This window comes from Crinia signifera, chromosome 3, assembly GCF_055691185.1.
Source record: "Crinia signifera chromosome 3, ASM5569118v1, whole genome shotgun sequence".
Taxonomy (NCBI): Eukaryota; Metazoa; Chordata; class Amphibia; order Anura; family Myobatrachidae; genus Crinia; species Crinia signifera.
In genome coordinates, this window is record NC_139219.1 from 121,721,568 (window position 1) to 121,745,263 (window position 23,696).

A 23,696-nucleotide genomic window follows, 5' to 3' on the forward strand; every position below is an offset into this window, starting at 1 on the left:
GGGATATCCACATTGGAAGATGACTTAAAAGATGCCAGAACGCTACTTGCCTTTCATAACTTGATGCTGTCATCTTCAAGCTCTTAAACTACCTTGACAAAATAAAGATATTGGAAGCACACATCTTAACTATGAGGGAGCTAAACTGTTATTTCAAGACTTTTCCTTTCAACTGTCACAAAACAGAAGAGAATTCAAAGACGCCTTTAATTAGATCTGTTAATATATCTTTTATTTGTTTGCAATGCTAGTTCTGTTATGAATGTTTCATGCTCAAGGATGCAAATTTCTGAACATAATGATTTTCATTTGTTACAACCTTAAAAAACGATATTTGTGGTTTCTGAGATATATGCTATACATTTTATATTTCTATCGTTGATTGTGAATGGTTATTTAATTCAAGGTCATCTTAACCTACCAGTTATGTTTACCTGTTTTACATATGTATCCATATTGGCTGTTTTGTTGGGTACCAAAAAATGTTATTTTGAAGATTTACGTATGGTTAAAAAACCCTTTTTTTTCATGATTGATTTGTCTTATACAACATGTTAGATCGATTTCAACCCAATGTACACTGATAGGGACAAGATGAGGGGTCTAAATTATATATACCTTTAGAGGGTTTGAAGAGGAAGAAAGCTTTAAAGGCATTTTATACAATCTACAACCAGATGTGGTATTCCTCCAGGAATCACACTATAAAAATGGCAAGAACAACAATTTGACACTTGGGTTCTCAATCATAAACATGCTTCATACACTTCTAAATCTAGAGGAGTGATCATTTTGTATAGTAGAGCTATATTGTTTCAAGTGATAGAATAAAAAGCAGACCCTGAAGGGCAATATTTATTTATAAAGGTGAATATTGCAAATAAATGATTTACTTTGGCTTGTATATCTATATCTGCCCCCTTTTTCAATACATTTTTATATGCAAATTTGAATGACTGGAAAGAGGGTACATTAATAATAGGAAGTGATTTTAATGTTACTATAAATACAACCATGGATAACTCCAGAACACACACCACAATTACTGGAGGAAGGAAGACTCCACCTAGTATCTCTCTTCTAACTGACATGGAAATATTTGCATCCTGTAGCCCAAAGAGTTTAAATTTTATTCTCACCTTCAAAATTCTTCCCGCCTTGATTATTGATTAATTCCCAAAACATTGTTACATGGATTAACTAAAGCAAAGGTAGAAGATATATTGATATCAGATCACGCCCCCACATGGTTTTGATTAAACTTACACACCGCACCTCTTTCAACTGGCGATTCCGAGATTCTATGGTTGAGTGAGAGGATTTTAAGATATCACTGACTTTCAAAACTACCTTCAGGATAATTGTGCTCATATTAATGATATAAATTTATTCTGGCAAATTTAGAAACCATAGAAAGCAAGAAGGTTAATCCGTCTTCTATGTTGTCAGATGACCCTATCAATTTTATTACCCTTAATTCAGGTGTCACTATATAGGGAGGTGCAACCCAGGAATCAGTATAATTGTACAAACAAAGAGAAAAAGAATTCCTACAAGGGGCACACTTGGACTGACATTTTTAGCTTATTCAGCATCCATGTTTTATGTTTTAATAGAGTGTCCCAAGAAAATTGATTAAAACTTAGCTTTTATTGTTAATTTATTAAGAACTGCGAAATATAAAAATGTATGTGAAAAAAAGTGCATTAACGTGAACAAAAAATTAAAATAGAGCTGTCCGTCTATAACGTGTGTTTGTTTGTTCTAGTTTAATGACTAATACACTGTGTGGCAGCACTGTAAAGGATTGTGAGTCACAGTTTTATGTGTCACTTTATTATTATAGGACTTCTCCAAGATTTGTTACAGTATCCTTAAAGTTCTCTCAGATGATTGTTACTCTGTTTATTATGTTGCATTATGTTGCAGTTATCTTCTGCAACAACATTCTGGATACAGATCGTTCCACTAACCCACAGCTACGATGTGGTAATGGAAATAATTCTATTGGACTCAGTCACGTGAAGTGAACAAGGGTTTTTTGGGGTATTATACCCTTATTATATTAACTGCTTCCCATGTACTGGCTGGATAAATAGTATTGTGATCTGATAAGTGCTACCTGCTATGTTTAGCAGTATAGATGCTATATTTAGCAATATGTTATCAGTGTGATACTGAGAGCTGATAACTATCACTCATACGCAAATTATCAGTAAATATTACGATGCACATGTTCTCCAATCCGTCACAAGAAGAGGCTGATCCTGACTTAAATGGTTATACACTTTGATATTATAATTTTCATGTAATCATGTGTTCCACATTATGCGGGTGGTAAATGTCTGAATGGCTAGTAGTGCTATCCGGGCTGACTATATTCGCCCAATTCGTCCACACATTAAACCTATATATTATCAGCACACCTCGCACGAGTGTGGTTATATCACATAAATAGTGGATTTTGAATCGAGTGTCCACATTTTTATTCAGCACTCTTTATAATATAAATGATTTTGCTGCAACCGGTTTGGGAATAATTGCCACACTATAATAATGGGATGTTAATTATATCCATGAAGAAAACATGGGTATAGTTTGCAGCAAACAGTCACACAATCCTAAATAATACAGGCTGCGTGTTCATAGGCAATGATGCCTTGGCGGGCCACGTGTTAGATGCCCGACAATTACACACATTAAACTTGTGTCTGTGTGTTGCGCCCGGTAGGAGCGATACACAGTTTACTTTTGAGCTAATGCTTATTGCACATTATGCGGACGGACAGGCTCTAGCAGGTCGGGCCGGTTACATGTATCATGTTCACCGCGTCCCCCCTGCAGTTTCCTGACGTACGTTTCGCATTTTGCTTATTCATAGGTCCAACCCGACTCGCGGGTTGGAAGGGGTTTTTATTGTCATGAACCAATCAATTGGCTTCATGTTGAGTGACATTCTTTTGGTCCAATCCATGGCTGAGTTGGTGTCTGAATCTCCCTTCTGATGTGATTGTTATGCTTGCGTGGTTGATTGACAGATCCAACAGCCAATAGTGTTTCTAGTATATCAATTTATTTTATTTTTTATTTTTATCTTCCAGTAAATTGGCATTATTCTTATTAGTAAATATATTCCAATATATCTAGGTCTTGATCTTCACATCATTGTTTGGGATGTTGGTTTTAGATGGTTATATTTACATCCTATTGTAATTTATTCTGTATCCCAGATTTATGTTTTTACTGGTTGTATATATCTAATGATGACAAGATTTTTTATCAAGTGTGGTTTTTATACTGTTAGTAGCCATGTATTGTGTATATATTTAATCTGTTGTGATGGTAATATTGTGTTATTAATAAGCTTGTGTGACTAAAAATTATTATAGTGTACTAATGGTATTAGGTGACTGCTAAAGTGTGTATTTATTAAATATAGTGCATTGATTTATAAAATATTCTTATATTGTTATTTATTATTAGTTTGTTCATGTGCTATCGTAAAGTGATTCAAAAGAATATTAATATAATAGTTTGTGATATGTAATATCACTCATAATTAGTGCAAAAAGGTGAATAAATCATATAAATAAATTGTGTAATTGAATTACCAGTGATAACAAAACAGTGTATGAGTGAAAATTAATATCAAATAATATGGCCTTATGGAAAAGTTATTTTTGATGGTTATCCTTCTTCCAACTTCTCATAATGTTCTACATACCATGTGATGTCATTGGATATTTCTAATTTCTAATGGTCTTTTTCTTGAGACATGTGGTTGATTACTTGATGTACAATATATTGGTGTTATGAAGAATATGTGTGCTGTAATTCATTAGCCACCACTCAATGAAAGATTCTACTGGGTGTGGAGCTCCAATGTTTCTTTTTTTGAAATTTATGGAATTAAGAGTCAGATGAAAGTTAGTTGGGAGTATTCATAGATAGGAACCATAGTTCATCCCCGAGGGTTGCAACCCTCCCAGGGTGAATGTCCAATAGCTTTCTCTCTTTAGCAATTCCCGATTGATATTGCCTCCTCTTATTCCTAAATGAATTTGTTCAATGCCAAAAGCTTTCAATAATTGAGGATCCCCATGATGGTGGTCATGAAAATGTTTGGCCACTGTCGTTAATTGTTTAAATTTGCTAATATCGGTTTTTGAATTCCTCACTGTGCCAACATGCTCTAGAATCCTCTGTTTTAGAGGTCTTGCGGTCATTCCAATATATCGTTGGTTACAGGGACATACAATACAATATATCACCCCCGTAGATTTACAATTAATGTAATCTCTTATTGGGTGTATTTTATTGTATTTGTCTGTAATTTCGGTGGTCTTGGTCATGTGATGGCACGCTTTGCACCCACCACATCTGTATGATCCCTGTATTGTAGTTTTTTTGTTCCTGGAATTTGAAAAGTGACTGTGAACAATCTTATCCTTCAAATTGGAAGATCTTCTCCAGCTGATGTTGGCTCTTGTTCCTAGGTTTTTGGCTAGGTCTGGGTCTGTACTTAGGACATTCCAATGTTTATTAATTATGTCCTGAATTTCCCTCCATTCGGAACAAAAGCCCCCTACCAATCTAATGACCTCTGGTTCCGTTGACTTATTCTTGTTGGCATATAGGAGCGAATTTCTGTCTTTCCGAATAGCTTTGGATCTGGCTCTTTTCACTGCTCTCAGGAATTCTGCATAAGATGAGTGTATTTCATTTCTCAGGAAATGTCTTAAGGCTTTAATGCCATTTTGATGTTTAATGCTCGTGTACAGCGATTCTACGTCGCAAGTTATTAAAAGTACACCCTCATCTATATGGATTTCATCCAATTTTCTTAAAACATCACTGGTATCTTGTACATAGGAAGGCACATTGGTTGCGTATTTCCGCAAATGTGTATCCAGGTATTTACTGGCTTGCTCAGTGAGGCAGCCGTTACCAGATATTATGGGACGGCCTGGGGAGTGATTTCATTTTTATGGACCTTTGGCAACATATAAAATGTTGGTATCTTGGGGTCCTCTGTTGCCAAAGAATCAAGTTATGTTTTGGTGATTATACCTTGTTGGTGAGCATTCTGAATTATAAGAGTATATTGTCTTTTATAGTCTTGTATTGGGTTGAACAGTAGGCATTTGTAACATGTGGGATCAGTCAGTTGGTTCATTGCTTCTTTAATGTATTCTTGTTTGGGCCATATGACGACATTACCCCCCTTATCGGAGGTTTTGATTTCGACATCATCCCATGTTTGGATGTCTTTGAGCGCTACACGCTCATCATGTGTTAGATTGTCGTCATTCTTCATGGTTTTTTTGGTCCAAAGTGTATCTAGATCCCTAGACACTAATTCAACAAAGGTCCCAACTACTGGACACACATTCATTGGAGGATAGAAGGTTCCTTTCTTTTTACATATAGGCCTTGATGATGATTCAGGCTCATCTTCTCTCATTAGTTCTTCAAAAATTTCAACTGCTGCTTTATCATCTAGGGTTAGCATATTTGTCAGATACTCATTGTTTGTAGATGGATTTGATTGGGACAATTCTATGTTGGATCTCACATGAGGTTCTGTGGGAGTTCTGCTATAGAATTTTTTAAGCAGGAGTTTTCTCCCAAACAGATTAATGTCTTTTTCCCACTTAAATCTGTTAAAGTGGGCTGATGGTGAGAAGCTGGGGCCTTTGTTGAGTACTTGCAGGTGTCCTTGATTCAATTGTCTATTGGATAGATTAATGATTCGCAAATTATTCTCCTTCTCATTTTGAGAGCTTTTTAGGGCCTGACCGCCCTGTGCCAGCCGCTGCTGATTTGCGCACCACACACACCTTTTCATTGTAAAAATGGTCTTGTTCATTTCCCTACTATCCAAGTGGGCATGGAGTTGGATATAAACCTGTGGCGAGCGAAGCGAGCCGCCGAGCCCGAAGCGTGGCGAGCGGACGCAGATTATTTAAAATGTATTCCATGTCACCAAAATATTCTGCGTCCCCTCGCGGGGGTTGGCTTCGCTCGCCACGCTTCGGGCTCGGTGGCTCGCTTCGCTCGCCACAGGTTTATATCCAACTCCATGCCCACTTGGATAGTAGGGAAATGAACAAGACCATTTTTACAATGAAAAGGTGTGTGTGGTGCGCAAATCAGCAGCGGCTGGCACAGGGCGGTCAGGCCCTAAAAAGTACAATGGTAAAAACCAAGGGGTAGTGCCTGCGCTGGCTGTTCCAAATAATTGTACCAGACGTTTCTCAAAAAATTATCTAAACAATTTATTATACATATAAAACAAGTAAATACTTTAAAAATCACACTTTGCATGCAGGTACCTAGACATAAAGTCTGGGGAATGGGGTTTTGTATCACTGGGATAGTGGTTGTAAACACTGGGTGGCTGAGATAATAGATTCAAGGTGCTGACAAGAATTATATTACCATCCTGGTCGGTCTGGAAGGTGTTTGTTTGTCCAGACAATGGAATCACAGTCCAGAGTGTGCCCTGTGCAGGCAGGGACTCAAACTCTCCACTTCGATGTAATATGTCCTTTATGGAAACTGGAAGGATTAGGGATCAAGCAGATATCCCAATAGATGGAACTCCAGATTTCTCCAGGGAGGACGTCTGTAAGTTGGATGGTCTGCGTACCGTGGTTTTGAAGATATATCTTGGACCAATCATTTGGATGGATCCCGTTAGGGAGGTGGAAAGTGTCAGTCGCCGGATCTCAGCAGCACAGGTAAGGGTATTTGGAAAGCTCAACGCGTTTCCCCGGATCTGACCTCCGGCTTCTTCAGGAGTAAGTATACAACTGTGAGCTCCAGGCTCATATTTATACCTGGGGACTAATTACCCAGGACATGCAGCTGAGTGTGATTGACGATTTAAAACATATAAAATACTGTGAGAAACGTCTGCAACTAAATATAATGTCATATTCTATTATTAGAGGAGGCAGTATATTGTATGCAATAATTCTTTCTATAGAAGGGGAAATATAACATATGTCTCTAAAAGACTTTTGAATTTGCGGTCATGTGACCCGGAAATAATGAACAACACACTGTGTTTAAGTACATGACATTTGAATAATATAGGGTGTGTGATTGTGCCACAGGGCGAGACAGGATGAAGTCAGGACCCTGGCCCCACGCACCGATTGCCGGTATCGGTGACGCGATCGCCGCGGGACCCGCTAACATACCTGGACGCATCTCCGCTGTTGCCCGGCAACGCTCCCGTTCACGTGCACGTCACGTGACTCGGGGCGCATTGGACGGCGCACTATGACGCGTCTTCCCCAGATCAGACACAGGAGGTCGGGGCGTATGATGCCCTATTCACACACAGGGAAAAACTTGCGCGAACCAACTGGTCATGTGACTCCCTGCGTGAGTCTCCCGGGATCAAGAGTGGAGAGCCAGCGTCACTGTGTCGCCTAGCAACCAGCGGAGAATAGGTCTTAAAGACCACAACGCTGTACCACAACCATACTATCACCCAAATACGAGTTTCTAATTTATGAGAACATAGATACATTTTAAGAGAGAATGATTAGGAGAAACATGATTATAACAAAGTAGGTTGATCTTTTTACATAGTGTACTATATATCTTAAACGCTTTGTAGACCATTGAATAGATACAAATATATAAATATAAATGGATATATGGGAACAGTGGGGACTGATACACATTTAATTGAGATATACATTATACTAGGATAAACCAATAATTAATAATGCAAATATATATTTCATAATTTTCACACGTATACACATAAATATATATGCATATGTGTTTTTACGTGCATTTCATTAATATACTATAGATTGTTTTATAACACAGTATTTAGCTCTATTGATTCATTTAAACCAGGCATGTCCAACGTTGGCCCTCCAGATGTTTTGAAACTACACATCCCAGCATGCTTTGCCACAGTTTTGCTATTAGAGAATGCTAAAACTATTGCAAAGCATGCTGGGATGTGTAGTTTCAAAACATCTGGAGGGCCAACGTTAGACATGCCTGATTTAAACCATCCGGATGTAGCGAATTATATTTGAGAGTCCAATAGATCTCCTGTTTACATAGGATGTTAAATCTATCACCTCCTTGTGCTGTATGTGCAATATGTTCCAAACCGGTTATGGACAGACATCTCGGATCTGAGTTGTGGTGTGTTTTTATAGTGTCGAGAGACACTGTGCTTCAGAAAACCTTTTAAAATATTACGGCGATGTTCCATATATCGGGTTCTGAGTGTTCTAGTGGTTCTCCCCACATATGGGAGATTACAACTGCAACGTAGCAGATATATTATGTAGGTTGAATCACAATTTATGAAAGATCTTGGATTCTGGAGTGTTTCTGGGGGTAGTATTGCAGATACAGGTTTTTTGGGAATATGTGTACACATGGTGCATTTGTTCTTTCCGCATTTGAAGAAACCTTTTGGTTTACTAGGGAGCCATATCAGATGGTTAGCAATATTTGTTTCTTTTAGTGTGTTCTTTTTTAGGAAACTGGGTGCTAATATTGTTTTTAGGGTTTTGTTCTTCTTATATACAATGGAGGGTTGTTTTGGGATAATATCGGACAGAATTTTGTCCTGATGTAATACTCTATAATTGCGAAGTACAATATTTTTAATATCCCCTGCTCAGGTGTTAAACTTACTAATAAAAGCTATATCTTTTTTATTATTTTTATTTCTATCCTCCAAATTTTCTTTGTTTTTATTTTTATTTGTTTTTAAGAGGTCCTCTCTGTCCATTTCTAATGCTTTGGAGAAAGCTTCTTTTTGTAGTTTTTCTGGGTATTCTCTCTCCCTGAAGAAGTTTGACATGATTCCAGCTTGTTTTATAAATTGGTCCTCGTCTGTGCAATTGCGCTGTAAGCGCATAAATTGGCCTTTTGGAATGTTGGTCTTCCAAGGCATATAGTGTGCGCTTTTAAAATGCACATACGCATTAGTATTCACCGGTTTTAAGTAATTTGAAGATATAATTTTATTTTCTCTGGTTTTGAGAGTCACGTCCAGAAAGTCAACAGAAATCCTACTGAATGTGTGAGTGAATGATAAATTATATGAATTTAGGTTTAGTGAATTAACAAATTGTGTGGCTGAATCTAATTCCCCTTCCCAAATTATAAAAAGGTCATCTATGTAACGGCCATAGAAGACGAGGCTCGATGCCCAGCTGCTCCCCCACACATGGGTTTCCTCCAACTCCCCCATGTATAGGTTTGCATAGCTGGGCGCGAACCTCGTCCCCATGGCCGTCCCCATAGTCTGTAAATAAAAATCACCGTGAAAAACAAAATAATTGTGCGAGAGAATGAAAGCAATACTATCCAAAATGAAATCCCTATTTTCCGACCTGAGGTCCCTGTCTTGAGACAGGTGTCTCTGCACAACTTCACAGCCCAGTTGATGTGGGATGTGTGTGTACAGGGCGTTGACGTCTAGAGTGAGGAAGGCATAATTGTCCTTCCACACTATGTTCTGGATTTTGGTCAACAGATCGGTGGTATCCTTTATGTATGACCTCAGGTTCGGAACATAGGGTTGTAAAAAGAAATCAACATAGTGAGAAAGATTGGCTGTGATAGAACTAATACCAGATACTATAGGACGCCCAGGAGGTGAAAACCGTGATTTGTGAATTTTAGGTAAAAAGTAAAAAGTGGGGGTGATCGGGTGTGTGGGTAGAAGGAATTTGTGTTCCTCTCTGGACGTGACTCCCATTTTATGAGCCCCATCAAGGAGAGTTTTCAATTCACCCAGAAATTCTTTTGTGGGAGTAGTTTATAAAAGTTTTTATTATGTAGTTGTCTATATGATTCTTCTAAATAATAAGTTCTATTCATAATAACAAACCCCCCCCCCCCTTATCTGCTTCTTTTATTATCAAATTTTGGTCCTCTTGTAAATCTTTAAGTGCTAATTTTTCTTTTTGAGTTAGATTCAAAGGTTTGTAATTTTTTGTTTGTTCTTTAATGCATAGTTCCTTGAAATCCTCCAATGTTATCTTATAAAAGGATTCTATGCTTGAACTCTTTGCACTTATAGAAAAAAATTCCGATTTATTCCTAAAGGTAGTGGGCATGGAACGTTCTATGTCATAAATCTGTTGAAATTCTATGTCTACATGATTTTGTTCCCATAGTTCCTCCAAGTTGGATAATAAAATTCTGTCCGTCTCATCTAGAAGGATGGGGACCGATTAGTCCCTTTGTTGGTTTAAAGATTTTTGGGCAAAGTAACGTTTGCGGCACAATGTGCGCACAAACCTATTGAGTTCCACAAACAAGTCGAAGATATTTGGTGAACTTGTGGGACTAAATTTTAATCCTTTCTGTAAGACGGACAGATGATCACCATCCAACTTTTTCTCAGATAAATTAAAAACGCATCGGATTTTGGGGGGATTTAGGTGTGTCTTTGGTTTCTTTTTGAGGCGTTTGCCTCCTCGGTTTCCCCTATGCTTCCTTCTCTGCGTCTTTTTGGGGAATCTTTGTTGTATTGTGAGTAGTTTAGATCCCACCTGGAGGTTTTGGGGCGAACTCCCAAAAAAACTGGTTCTCGTTGTTCCATGGATTGTGATTTTTGTAATTTTTTATCATGATAAATTTTCTCCCTAGGGGTATTTTCTTGGTGACTATTCTGATATCTATTTTGGTTATCCTGCGGTGGATGTTGATATCTATCTCTGTTTCTCATATGATGAGAATTACGGGGTGAATAATAATTATTGTTTCTGAATTTATTGTTATTTTGGGATTGTGCATATCTCCTATCTAAGATGTGTTTCAATGTCCCCATCGTCTCTTTTTTTGTTGTTTTTAGTGTTAAAAGATCTTACACTATCATTTTGGTAGTCATAAAGGTCACGTTTAAATTTCTTCTGTTTTGTAAATACTAGATCTTTCTCCAATTTTAGGACTCTCTCATTAACCAATCTATCTTCTTCTATAAAGGAATCATTGGTCTTGAATTTATCAAGAGATTTTTTCAGATCTTCAATGTCCTTCTCTTATTTATCGACCTTATTCATCCTATATTTAATTAGTAATTTAATCAGAGCAAAAGAGCATGAGTCTAGGATTTGGTCCCATTCTACTTGGAGCTCAGGATCATTTTGGAAAATGGAGTTTTTAAAGATCCTTAGACCTCTTTTTCTCCAAATATTGTTCCAAGTTTGTAGCGTCTAGCCAATTCCTGGACTCCGCTTTTAACAAATCCTCCATCCTATATAAATCCTTTTGCCATTCATCTTTATCAGGTTTGGATACATTAGTAATATTACATGTGGACCATTGCGAGATATACGACTGCCTCCTATCTCTGCGGTCCAAATAGTTGGAATAACAGCTCATGATTGCCGCACCACACTGACTATGTAAAAACTATAAATGGAAAGGTGTGTGTGGTGCGCAATTCAGCCGCGGCTGGCACAGGGCGGTCAGGCCCTAAAAAGTACAATGGTAAAAACAAAGGGGTAGTGCCTGCGCTGGCTGTTCCAAATAATTGTACCAGACGTTTCTCAAAAAATTATCTAAACAATTTTATACATATAAAACAAGTAAATACTTTAAAAATCCCACTTTGCATACAGGTACCTAGACATAAAATCTGGGTACTGGGGTTTTGTATCACTGGGATAGTGGTTGTAAACACTGGGTGGCTGAGATAATAGATTCAAGGTGCTGACAAGAATTATTACCATCCTGGTCGGTCTGGAAGGTGTTTGTTTGTCCAGACAATGGAATCACAGTCCAGAGTGTGCCCTGTGCAGGAAGGGACTCAAACTCTCCACTTCGATGTAATATGTCCTTTAGTATAATGTATATCTCAATCAAATGTGTATCAGTCCCCACTGTTCCCATATATCCATTTATATTTATATATTTGTATCTATTCAATGGTCTACAAAGCGTTTAAGATATATAGTACACTATGTAAAAAGATCAACCTACTTTGTTATAATCATGTTTCTCCTAATCATTCTCTCTTAAATTGTATCTATGTTCTCATAAATTAGAAACTCATATTTGGGTGATAGTATGGTTGTGGTACAGCGTTGTGGTCTTTAAGACCTATTCTCCGCTGGTTGCTAGGCGACACAGTGACGCTGGCTCTCCACTCTTGATCCCGGGAGACTCACGCAGGGAGTCACGTGACCAGTTGGTACGCGCAAGTTTTTCCCTGTGTGTGAATAGGGCGTCATACGCCCCGACCTCTTGGGTCTGATCTGGGGAAGACGCGTCATAGTGCGCCGTCCAATGCGCCCCGAGTCACGTGACCGGGAGCGTTGCCGGGCAACGGCGGAGATGCGTCCAGGTATGTTAGCGGGTCCCGCAGCGATTGCGTCACCGATACCGGCAATCGGTGCATGGGGCCGGGGTCCTGACTTCATCCTGTCTCGCCCTGTGGCACAATCACACACCCTATATTATTCAAATGTCATGTACTTAAACACAGTGTGTTGTTCTTTATTTCCGGGTCACATGACCGCAAATTCAAAAGTCTTTTAGAGACATATGTTATATTTCCCCTTCTATAGAAAGACTTATTGCATACAATATACTGCCTCCTCTAATAATAGAATATGATATTATATTTAGTTGCAGACGTTTCTCACAGTATTTTATATGTTTTAAATCATCAATCACACTCTGGTGCATGTCCTGGGTAATTAGTCCCCAGGTATAAATATGAGCCTGGAGCTCACAGTTGTATACTTGCTCCTGAAGAAGCCGGAGGTCAGATCCGGGGAAACGTGTTGAGCTTTCCAAATACCCTCACCTGTGCTGCTGAGATCCGGCAACTGACACTTTCCACCTCCCTAACGGGATCCATCCAAATGATTGGTCCAAGATATATCTTCAAAACCACGGTACACAGACCATCCCACTTACAGACGTCCTCCCTGGAGAATTCAGGAGTTCCATCTATTGGGATATCTGCTTGATCCCTAATCCTTCCAGTTTCCATAAAGGACATATTACATCGAAGTGGAGAGTTTGTGTCCCTGCCTGCACAGGGCACACTCTGGACTGTGATTCCATTGTCTGGACAAACAAACACCTTCCAGACCGACCAGGATGGTAATATAATTCTTGTCAGCACCTTGAATCTATTATCTCAGCCACCCAGTGTTTACAACCACTATCCCAGTGATACAAAACCCCAGTCCCCAGACTTTATGTCTAGGTACCTGCATGCAAAGTGTGATTTTTAAAGTATTTACTTGTTTTATATGTATAATAAATTGTTTAGATAATCTTTTGAGAAACGTCTGGTACAAATATTTGGAACAGCCAGCGCAGGCACTACCCCTTTGTTTTTACCATTTTTACAATGAATCCTATGGAAAATTGGGTCGATCGCATCTGATTGTATGCCTTAAGTTAAGGCATACAATCAAAAAATCGGGCGTCCAGATACTACATAAGTACCAGAATATTTTATAAATCAATGCACTATATTTAATAAATACACACTTTAGCAGTCACCTAATACCATTAGTACACTTTAATAATTTCCTATCACACAAGCTTATTAATAACACAATATTACCATCACAACAGATTAAATATATACACAATACATGGCCACTAACAGTATAAAAACCACACTAGATAAAAAATCTTGTCATCATTAGATATATACAACCAGTAAAAACATAAATCTGGGATACAGAATAAATTACAATAGGATGTAAATATAACCATCTAAAACCAACATCCCAAACAATGATGTGAAGATCAAGACCTAGATATATTGGAATATATTTACTAATAAGAATAATGCCAATTCACTGGAAGATAAAAAATAAAATAAAATAAATTGATATACTAGAAACACTATTGGCTGTTGGATCTGTCAATCAACCACGCAAGCATAACAATCACATCAGAAGGGAGATTCAGACACCAACCCAGCCATGGATTGGACCAAAAGAATGTCACTCAACATGAAGCCAATTGATTGGCGGTTCATGACAATAAAAACCCCTTCCAACCCGCGAGTCGGGTTGGACCTATGTATAAGCAAAATACGAAACGTACGTCAGGAAACTGCAGGAGCCTGTCCGTCCGCATAACGTGCAATAAGCATTAGCTCAAAAGTACACTGTGTATCGCTCCTACCGGGCGCAACACACAGACACAAGTTTAATGTGTGTAATTGTCGGGCATCTAACACGTGGCCCGCCAAGGCATCATTGCCTATGAACACGCAGCCTGTATTATTTAGGATTGTGTGACTGTTTGCTGTAAACTATACCCATGTTTTCTTGTTGGATATAATTAACATCCCATTAATATAGTGTGGCAATTATTCCCAAACGGGTTGCAGCAAAATCATTTATATTATAAAGAGTGCTGAATATACATGTGGACACTCGATTAAAAATCCACTATTTATGTGATATAACCACACTCGTGCGAGGTGTGCTGATAATATATAGGTTTAATGTGTGGAATCCTTGGGCGAATATAGTCAGCCCGGATAGCACTACTAGCCATTCAGACATTTACCACCCGCATATTGTGGAACACATGATTACATGAAAATTATAATATCAAAGTGTATAACCATTTAAGTTGGTAGATCACCACATTACACTACTTAAAAAAGTGGATATTGATAAATACAATCAGGATCAGCCTCTTCTTGTGATGCATTGGAGAACATGTGCATCGTAATATTTACTGATAATTTGCGTATGAGTGATAGTTATCAGCTCTCAGTATCACACTGATAACATATTGCTAAATATAGCATCTATACTGCTAAACATAGCAGTTAGCACTTATCAGATCACAATACTATTTATCCAGCCAGTACATGGGAAGCAGTTAATATAATAAGGGTATAATACCCCAAAAAACCCTTGTTCACTTCACGTGACTGAGTCCAATAGAATTATTTCCATTACCACATCGTAGCTGTGGGTTAGTGGAACTATCTGTATCCAGAATGTTGTTGCAGAAGATAACTGCAACATAATGCAACATAATAAACAGAGTAACAATCATCTGAGAGAACTTTAAGGATACTGTAACAAATCTTGGAGAAGTCCTATAATAATAAAGTGACACATAAAACTGTGACTCACAAACCTTTACAGTGCTGCTACACAGTGTATTAGTCATATGACTAGAACAAACAAACACACGTTATAGACGGACAGCTCTATTTTAATTTTTTGTTCACTTTAATGCATAATAATCACATAAATTTTAATATTTCGCAGTTCTTAATAAATTAACAATAAAAGCTAAGTTTTAATCAATTTTCTTGGGACACTCTATTAAAACATAAAACATGGATGCTGAATAAGCTAAAAATGTCAGTCCAAGTGTGCCCCTTGTAGGAATTATTTTTCTCTTTGTTTGTACAAATTTAGAAACCAGTCATGTGAGGGTATATACTGGTGTACATGTCCCACAAAAAAAGAACATTTTCAACACAGCCATCAACTAGCTAGTGCTAAAGTAACACTGGCGTATGCTGATATGCTGGACGCCCCCACTGACCTCACACGCAGAGACTATATGAAGAAGCCAAAGACGTATACGATAATCTATTCACAGAGCCAGCGCAGCTAGACCTACATTTCCAGAAAAATAAATACTTTAGGTGGGGAAACGGACCATGCAGACTTTTTTCTAATTTGACATGCCCCTACCTGATGGCCAAATGTATTGCTTCCATACAAGCAAACACAGGTGAAACTACAATAATCCCTGACCAGATTTAAAAGGCGTTTTTATGTTATTTTGACATTTTGAGACTTTTTGAGTCAGACTGATTTGTATAAACTCAATGGCGATGATAGAGCAGGGGTCCTCAAACTATTTTGATCTGGGACCCCACCAGACAAGAAAAATAATTACTGGACCCCAGCAAGTTTCTGCAGAAGGTCATCACATCACATGCGTAGTCAGCAGACAGCACATACATGGCAGCATTGTGGAGGCACAAAATGATGTGAGGAATCTAAAATAAGACAATTCAACAGATTTTTTAGACTCCTTGACAGATTGGAAAAGTCATCAACCTGATTGCCAGCAACATGGAGTCGCGACTCCATGCTGAGAAGGTCGGGACCCACAGTTTGAGAAGTGTTGCAATAGAGCGATGCTAAATTCCCCAGTCACTGAACTGGAACTTAAATCTACAATAAAATCTCTACCCTCTGTTAAAGTTCCAAGCCCTGATGGCTTCACAGCAGCTTATTACAAACTGTTGGCACCGTATCTCACTCTTATTCTTATATTATTTAACTCCATATTAGACGGCACAACTCCCTCACACAATTTTAATGAAGCATGTATCATATTGATACACAAACCTTACAAAGACCCCTCCCAAGTCTCTTTTTAAAGACCAATATCTTTGTTGAATCAGGATCTGAAGATATTTTCAAAGTAATGGCTTCAATTTTGCAACAGATCACATATTACACCCTTCTTCTTGGCTTGGCTTCTTGAAGGGCCATCATTTGGTGACTAATGTATTGTAAATAGCAATACTCAAAACCCATTAATATTAAGAACTAGGCCATGTGATTGTAAGCTGAGATGCCGATAAGGCTTTTGATAGGGTGTCTTGGCAGCACTTGTTGAGAATATTAAGCCATTGGCAATTTGGAGACAAATTCATCCACATTTTCAAAGCCCTATATAACACTCCTAAGGCATTTCTCACTGTGAATGCGCTAAACTCTCTGACATTCTCTATAGTGAGAGGTACTAGACAGGGCGGTCATCTCTCTCCATTACTATTAAACTTAGCAATTGACCCCCTTATAAGGAATTTCTTTGACATATCTTACCTATTAATGATGGTTTGGACAGAAACCTCACCACGCAAAGAAACTGGCAGAAAAATTATTTAGAACCTGGTTTCCATACATACGGACCCTGTCGCCTGCTTCACGGTCAACACTTGAACATGTTTTCATTTAACAACATGGTATAATTTAGAAACAATAACACATGGTTCACCATTTTAAAGACACCAAATACTAAGGGCGTACTCCTTTTACTATTGCCTGTATCTGCTTTTCTGAAAGTAAAGTTAAATGGATATTTGGAATTTTGTCCTTTTACTCTGTATGTAACCTGATTTTGCTCAGTCTTACTAATGTTATTTGTCAAAGTTTTATAATAATAATTGTCTATACATTGTTGTATATTCAAAAGTCTTTTTATTTTTTCCATTATACAACTTGATGTATATTACTGTTCTGTCTCGTCAATAAAAAAAATACTATAAAAAATGTGTATTTAATTATTGCTAGCATTTTTTTTGTCAACTTAATTTAAAGTTTTCACGCATGAACAAATAGAAGAGCAGTAGTATAATTTATCAATTATAGTGTAAGGCCATAGATTTCCACTGTATATTGCTTTGTGAATCAAACTGCACTAGGTAATCCTTTAAAAACATCTTAATGTGCATCATGTCTTAAAACTTCTTTGCCAATATATTTTTGCATGAATTAATATTTTTGTCCTCAAATGGGATAATTGAAGTGTAGGTGTATAGCAAAAAGTTACAACCACACCAAGATATACAAGTCCATTTGTCCTTACTTGTAGGAAAGCTGTTCACAAGAAACTTTTTCAGTCAGCAAACAATCTTAGAATATTTATACTAAAATGACTTAATGTCTAAATATTTTTATTCTATTACAGTGATTGTGATCTGCAAACTTGGAAACGATTCACAAAGAGCTGTGAAAATACTTCAGAAAATATCTGGCAAAGAAACAGAAATGTTTTTGGCAAAAGATATTAAAGGTGGCTTAATGGCTTGGTCAAAGAAGATTGATCTTACATTTCCTCAATATTAAAGTTTCAATACCTTTGTAGAAATGTGTACATTTATTGTGCACTTTGTAAATAAAGGATCTTCCCATTTCATTGGTTGGCATTTTATTTAAGGTTTGCATGCAGTTGTCACTTGTAAGTCGTGGGTATGGTCAGACTATTTTGCTCGCAGTTGACCAGGGCTCACATGGGGCAAATAGTGTATTACTGTATGTAAACTCTCTTTATTGGGAGCTCCTGCTGGATGGTATTTTGTGCATTCACCAGATTCTGTATGCCATTGTAATGTTCACATACAAGTTGTTATTGCTTGTCTACATGTGTAACCCACTGCCATATGCAAGTGCAACAATTGATTAGGGCTTACTGTTGCACTGAGGATTCATTTGCATGTGATTTATAGGGAGCAGCAGTTTTATTGGAGGTAATTAGTAATGGTGGCATAAGCGTAGACATGTTGACCATTTTCAGTGAGTTTGTCAACAACTGACTATGATCCCGTACACAGGAAATGCGTCTCAGGCATCTCTGTTGCGGTGGATTTTCTTAGTGATCATAGACTCACTTAGGAATCTGATGTTTGCTGTGGATATGTATGCAGTTGCTGGCAGCTTTTGAAGGCTCTGGTGGGCATCTCTATACATCAGCATAGAGTCAAAATCACATCTGTGTGGCATTGGTGTATTGGGCCCCATCTTGTTTATGTTGCCACTAAATGTTTATTATCCAGATTACAGTAGTATGCCAGATATCATGACCTACAGCAAATGTTCCTGTTCAGAATGCAAGATGTGAATCGGCAGTATAGTATGATTGTCCGAAACGTGTATAATTTAGTAACGAGTCATCAATTAAGCACCTATGAGGTAGCAACATTTCATATTACTAAGGCGCCATAGTGTACATTCAAAATCTGGCACCTGCTGACATCAGATAGTACAACAACATTTGTGCCAATACAGTAGCCACATGTTGATAAGGTGTTAAAATGTGTGTGTATAATATATATATACGCTCCCAAAGGTGCACAAATCTCTTAGTGCACCTCCGGGACGCCCCATAATCTCAGCGATGGATTCAGTTCTTCAGCCTCTGGCAGTGTTTGTTGACACATTTCTGCAAGCTTGTGTCAAGAAAATGACAAGTTACATCAGAGACACTCCTGATTTTCTTTCTAGAATTAGAACCCTGGGACCTATCCCTCAATGGAGGATACCTCATGATGGTGGGATTGCATCCTTAAAGAGGGCGTTGGTTTCTGAACCCCATGCCCCCCCCCCCCCCCCCCGATATAATTTTTGATTGAACTCTCCACGTTGGTTCTGACTCAAAATCACTTTAGTTACGGTGGTGACTTTTATCTACAAAAACATGGGACCGCCATGGGGTCAAATCTGGGGACTTCATATGCGAATCTCTACATGCGAGATTATGAACATGAACACATCTTTCCCGAGTTCGGCAAGCATATTCCCAGTTATATGCGATATATCGATGATATATTTATGGTCTGGGTTGGCAGTATGGTGGAACTTACAGACATGATTCAGTGGCCCAACCCAGTGGCAAACGCAGGATTTTCAGAAGGGGGTTTCCAGAGGGGCGGAGCAAAGCATGAAGATGGACACTTAGGTGACCCAGTATATGCCGGGTCAGTTAAAGTATTATAGATAGACCAAATGTATATAAATAATAATATATATATATATATATATATATATATATATACACACACACACATACACATATATACATACATATACATACAGGGGCGTCAACAGCAGTGTAGACCCCTGGGCATAGCAATGTATTGGGGCACCTACCGATCCTCCAGCGGTAGGGGTGGGGGAAGCTTTGATGTCCCACAGGTGGTAGGGGGTATTATATCAACCGCTCAGCATGTAGGGCCTGGATCCGTAATTTCCACTTATTTCCGCTTTACTGCACAGATGGTTGGAGAAGGGGGTATTGGATGAATGAAGGGGCCCTGATACATAACTTCCAGGGTGGTAGAGGGTGTTTAATATGCAGAGGAGGGGTGTAAAGTGGAGTGGGCTTATTATTCATAATTTTCTGGTGGGAGGACAGCTTGCTTGGTTGCAGATACCTCCAGTTCCCAGAAATAGATTTCTTAGATTTTAATGGAATTAAAAACTAGAGAATCCCACCTACCAAATGGTATTGGGGACTAGGGGATCAGATTTCAGGAGGCAGAGCAATCTGCCAACGAATATATAAAACCTACATACCAGGTGTGTGGAGCTGGAGCAGTAACCAGCTGCTGGAAGGCTGATATCTCTGGTTCTGGGAACAGTAGAGACAAGCTGCTAGTGTCCATCAAAGGGGGAGAGTCCCAGCTTTTGGAATATATCCTCAGAAAAACTCTAAGTCAGATAGAACCTCAAATATCTGACTGGGAAGAGCAATTAACAGGCTTGGATGGGGACCACTGCTTTGAAGTCAGTGAAGTCAGATATCTCCGGTTCCCAAGGGCCGATTTTTAAAATTCTTGTCCCCATGGAAAGAGGGGACCCTCAGCTTTCAGTCTACGGCCCTTAGACTCCTGGGGGGGGGGTTTCTGGGTACTCAGAAACCCCCCCTGCGTGCGCTACTGCAACCTACTTGATTCTCCTATTAGATTTACATCACATATTGATCATAATGAATTTAATTTTTTTGGACGTTACTGTCTTTAGAGAAAGTGGTGGATTGGGGTATATAGACTGTTCAGAAAAGAAACAGACAGGAATACCCTGCTTTTTGCAACCAGCCACCATCCAGAGAAACTAAAGGAGGGCCTACCAATTTCACAATTCTTGCGTGTTCTCCGTAACAACTCCAATACGGATACTCCTGAAAAACAGATTGGAGAAATGGCAACGATTTATTGAACGCGGGTACTCCGAACAGGTGGTTGATCGGTGCCTGATAAAAGCACCCCTTCGATGCTTCTCGAATGATCTATACAATCACGTTCAACACAGCATCACACACATTACAAAAACCGGTCAAACGGCACTGGCCTTTGATCACAAGAGATCCTAAGTTAAACAGCATCAATAAGGCTCCACCTTTATTTTCATTTAAACGGGGACCGAACTTGAAACCACTTTTGATGAGACCGACCCTGCAGCCAAAGCAGGGCCCGGCTACATGAGTACCCTCCCGGCCGTGTGGGATGTTTTCGTTGTGCTGATTGCACAACTTGCCGATCCATGATGGTGGGCTCGTCATTCGCACACCCGCACAGTGGTCGTAGGATACCAATAAGATATAGGGTATCTTGCCTATCGAAATTCATTATCTACTTGTTGATCTGCACGTGTGGCCTTTATTATGTAGGGCTGACGAAGCGGCCCTTCCGCGAGAGAATGGCGAACCACAGATGGTCGATTAGAGAAGCTTTAGAGAACAAGACGTCTGACAAGCCTGTAGCACGTCACGGTCTACTAATAGGTCTCTTTGTTGCCAGCCTTAAGAGTATGATCATTGACTACATCCCAGCACCTACGCGGGGTGGCGACAGGGAGAAATTGTTGCACCAAACTGAATTGAAATGGATCCAGTGGCTTTTCCTTTTAATGTGTTCCTTTGATTGAAGACATTGACGTCTAGAGACTGATTCCGGATATTAAGTCCTCTTTTTAAATGAAAGTTTTTGCCATATGATAAGCCGCAGGACTGGATATAGATTCACCATTAGGCACAGAGTCACCTACACCACGAAGTTCATAGTCTATCTTATCACCTGCCCCTGCGGCTTATTGTGTGTGGGCAAGACGGAGCGCACTCTGTGAGAACGCATAGCTGCCCATAAATCGTCCATACGTGCAGGTCTGTCCAGCAGACACAGTGACCAGCCAGTGGCTAGACACTATGTTCAAAAGGGCCACAACATTGCTATGCTGCGTTACATGATTATCGATCATGAACCAGCTAGACTGAGGAGATTGGGCACTGCGTCTTTTATATCGCGAAGCCTGCTGGATTCACAGATTGGGCACCCTGGCTCCTAGGGGTCTGAACGAATCAGCGGGGCTTCATTGTTTTCTATAAAATCTGTTAAGATCTTTACAGAATTCTGCCGCAAACATCACATTTTGCTTTGCTTTGCTGACTTGATGTGTTTTTATGCATCCCAGTCTGTCTATTTCTAGTGCATTTTTCATTATATGTTTCATTGTATTTTTTATTGTATTTTTCATTCATTTTTTAGTGTATTTTATTGTAGTTCTTCAGTGTATTCTTATGTATTACCACTGGTTGCTCTGACTGTGAGCTTGATTGTCCAGTGAAGGCGGAATGGCAGTTTTTAGTTTATTTTTTTCCTGTCTACAAGTATGCAATGTCGACAGGTTTTGCACAATTTTTTTAGAGTATTGACATGTACAGCTATGCCATTCATTCATGTGTATTGTTGTTCCCACCCACTTATTGTATGTGTATTAGTCTTGGGCAAGACGATTCGTTGGAATGAGTTGAGCCCGCACGGCTCAGCTCAGTGTGTTGAGACAGTGACTTGGCTCTCGAGTCACTACTCATATGTAATTACAGGCACAGGGAGACAGTGCACGGCTCACAGCACACTCAGGGAGTAGCAGAGGCTCTGTCCCTCAGTGTGTGCTGTGTGCTGGCAGACAGGAAGTTAGTCAGTGGCTGGGCTCATGAGTAGTGTAGAATTGCAGGCACAGGGAGACAGTGCACGGCTCCCAGCATAGACTTAACTTGGACTCAGCTGTTACTGCACTCTCCTTTCTCCTGCAGAGCCCAACAATTCAGAGAGGAGGGGCTGAGCTTACTATGCTATAATGCTGCTGCTGTCTCGGCTCTTGCCACAGTGACTAACTCGAATCATGTATTCAGCTTAATGGTTCGAGTCACTGAGTCGAGGCAGCGATTCACTAGCCATCTCTAATGTGTATACACTTTACAATGGCATGATGACACACTTGTGGTGTACGTCATCTGGAATCCAACGGGAGCCTGAGCGTCCTCACTGATACGGGTTTCCATATCTACCGCCGTAGGGTGATGACATCACTAAGGGGCGCGTCAACCTCGGAGGGACGGCGTGGAGACCGTGTCAGCACTGGTGAAGGTGATTTAAGGTATGTGGTGTACAGCTTTTTGATATCCTGATGACGATGTGAAATACATCGAAAACGTTAGAGCAAATACTGCGTTGGTGTTTTCTTTGAGATCCGAGTGCCGCCTGATTGTGTAGTATATGTGTCTGTATATGTGTATATGTGTGTGTGTGTGTGTATATATATATATATATATATGTAGCAATGGAAAAAGATATCGGCGACTAATTATTGTGAATATGATAATAAAAAATATTTAATGAGATGACCGTAAAATATAAAAGTAAAAACACATTTGTACACCAATGGACATATATTGCACAATAAAAACTGGTTTCAGAGGTATATAGGTGTAAAATACTGTGTTTGGGTAAGAGATGGGGTGGGGATATATATATATATATATATATATATATATATATATATATATATATATATATATATATATATATATATATAAAAGAGTTTTATATATAAGAAAGAGGAAAGAAAAAATTAATTAAAAAAAATTTAAGTTTTTGTATATAAAAAAGGTTACGTATAAAGAAAGGTGTTAATAAAAAGTTCTTAACTTTTTTGAGGTGATAGGAGGTAGGTAGTCCAACGCGTTTCGTCTGGTGTGACTTCTTCAAGGGGTGGGAGATGAATGAGCCCAAACCTGTATTTATACCTATGTGCCTGTGAGTATGAGCTATGACGTCATTTCCTGTTCATTAATCAATTACTCCGGCTAGATTTGTGACTTTACTATAAAGG

The 23,696-nt window shown here is 38.9% G+C and overlaps 1 protein-coding gene across 3 annotated transcripts in view; it reads left to right on the forward strand.

Annotated features, from left to right (window-relative positions):
* Positions 1-23,696, forward strand: part of MOCS3 (molybdenum cofactor synthesis 3) — a 207,575-nt gene that overhangs the window by 121,827 nt on the left and 62,052 nt on the right. The window contains exon 13 of one of the 3 annotated variants that reach the window (XM_083176438.1): positions 17,719-17,946. The exons of the other annotated variants lie outside the window; for them this stretch is intronic. Within the exon in view, the coding sequence (XP_083032564.1) occupies positions 17,719-17,876 (158 nt within the window). The 3' untranslated portion in view covers positions 17,877-17,946. Of the gene's footprint in view, positions 1-17,718; positions 17,947-23,696 lie in introns of those variants that run through there. 3 annotated transcript variants of the gene reach the window in all.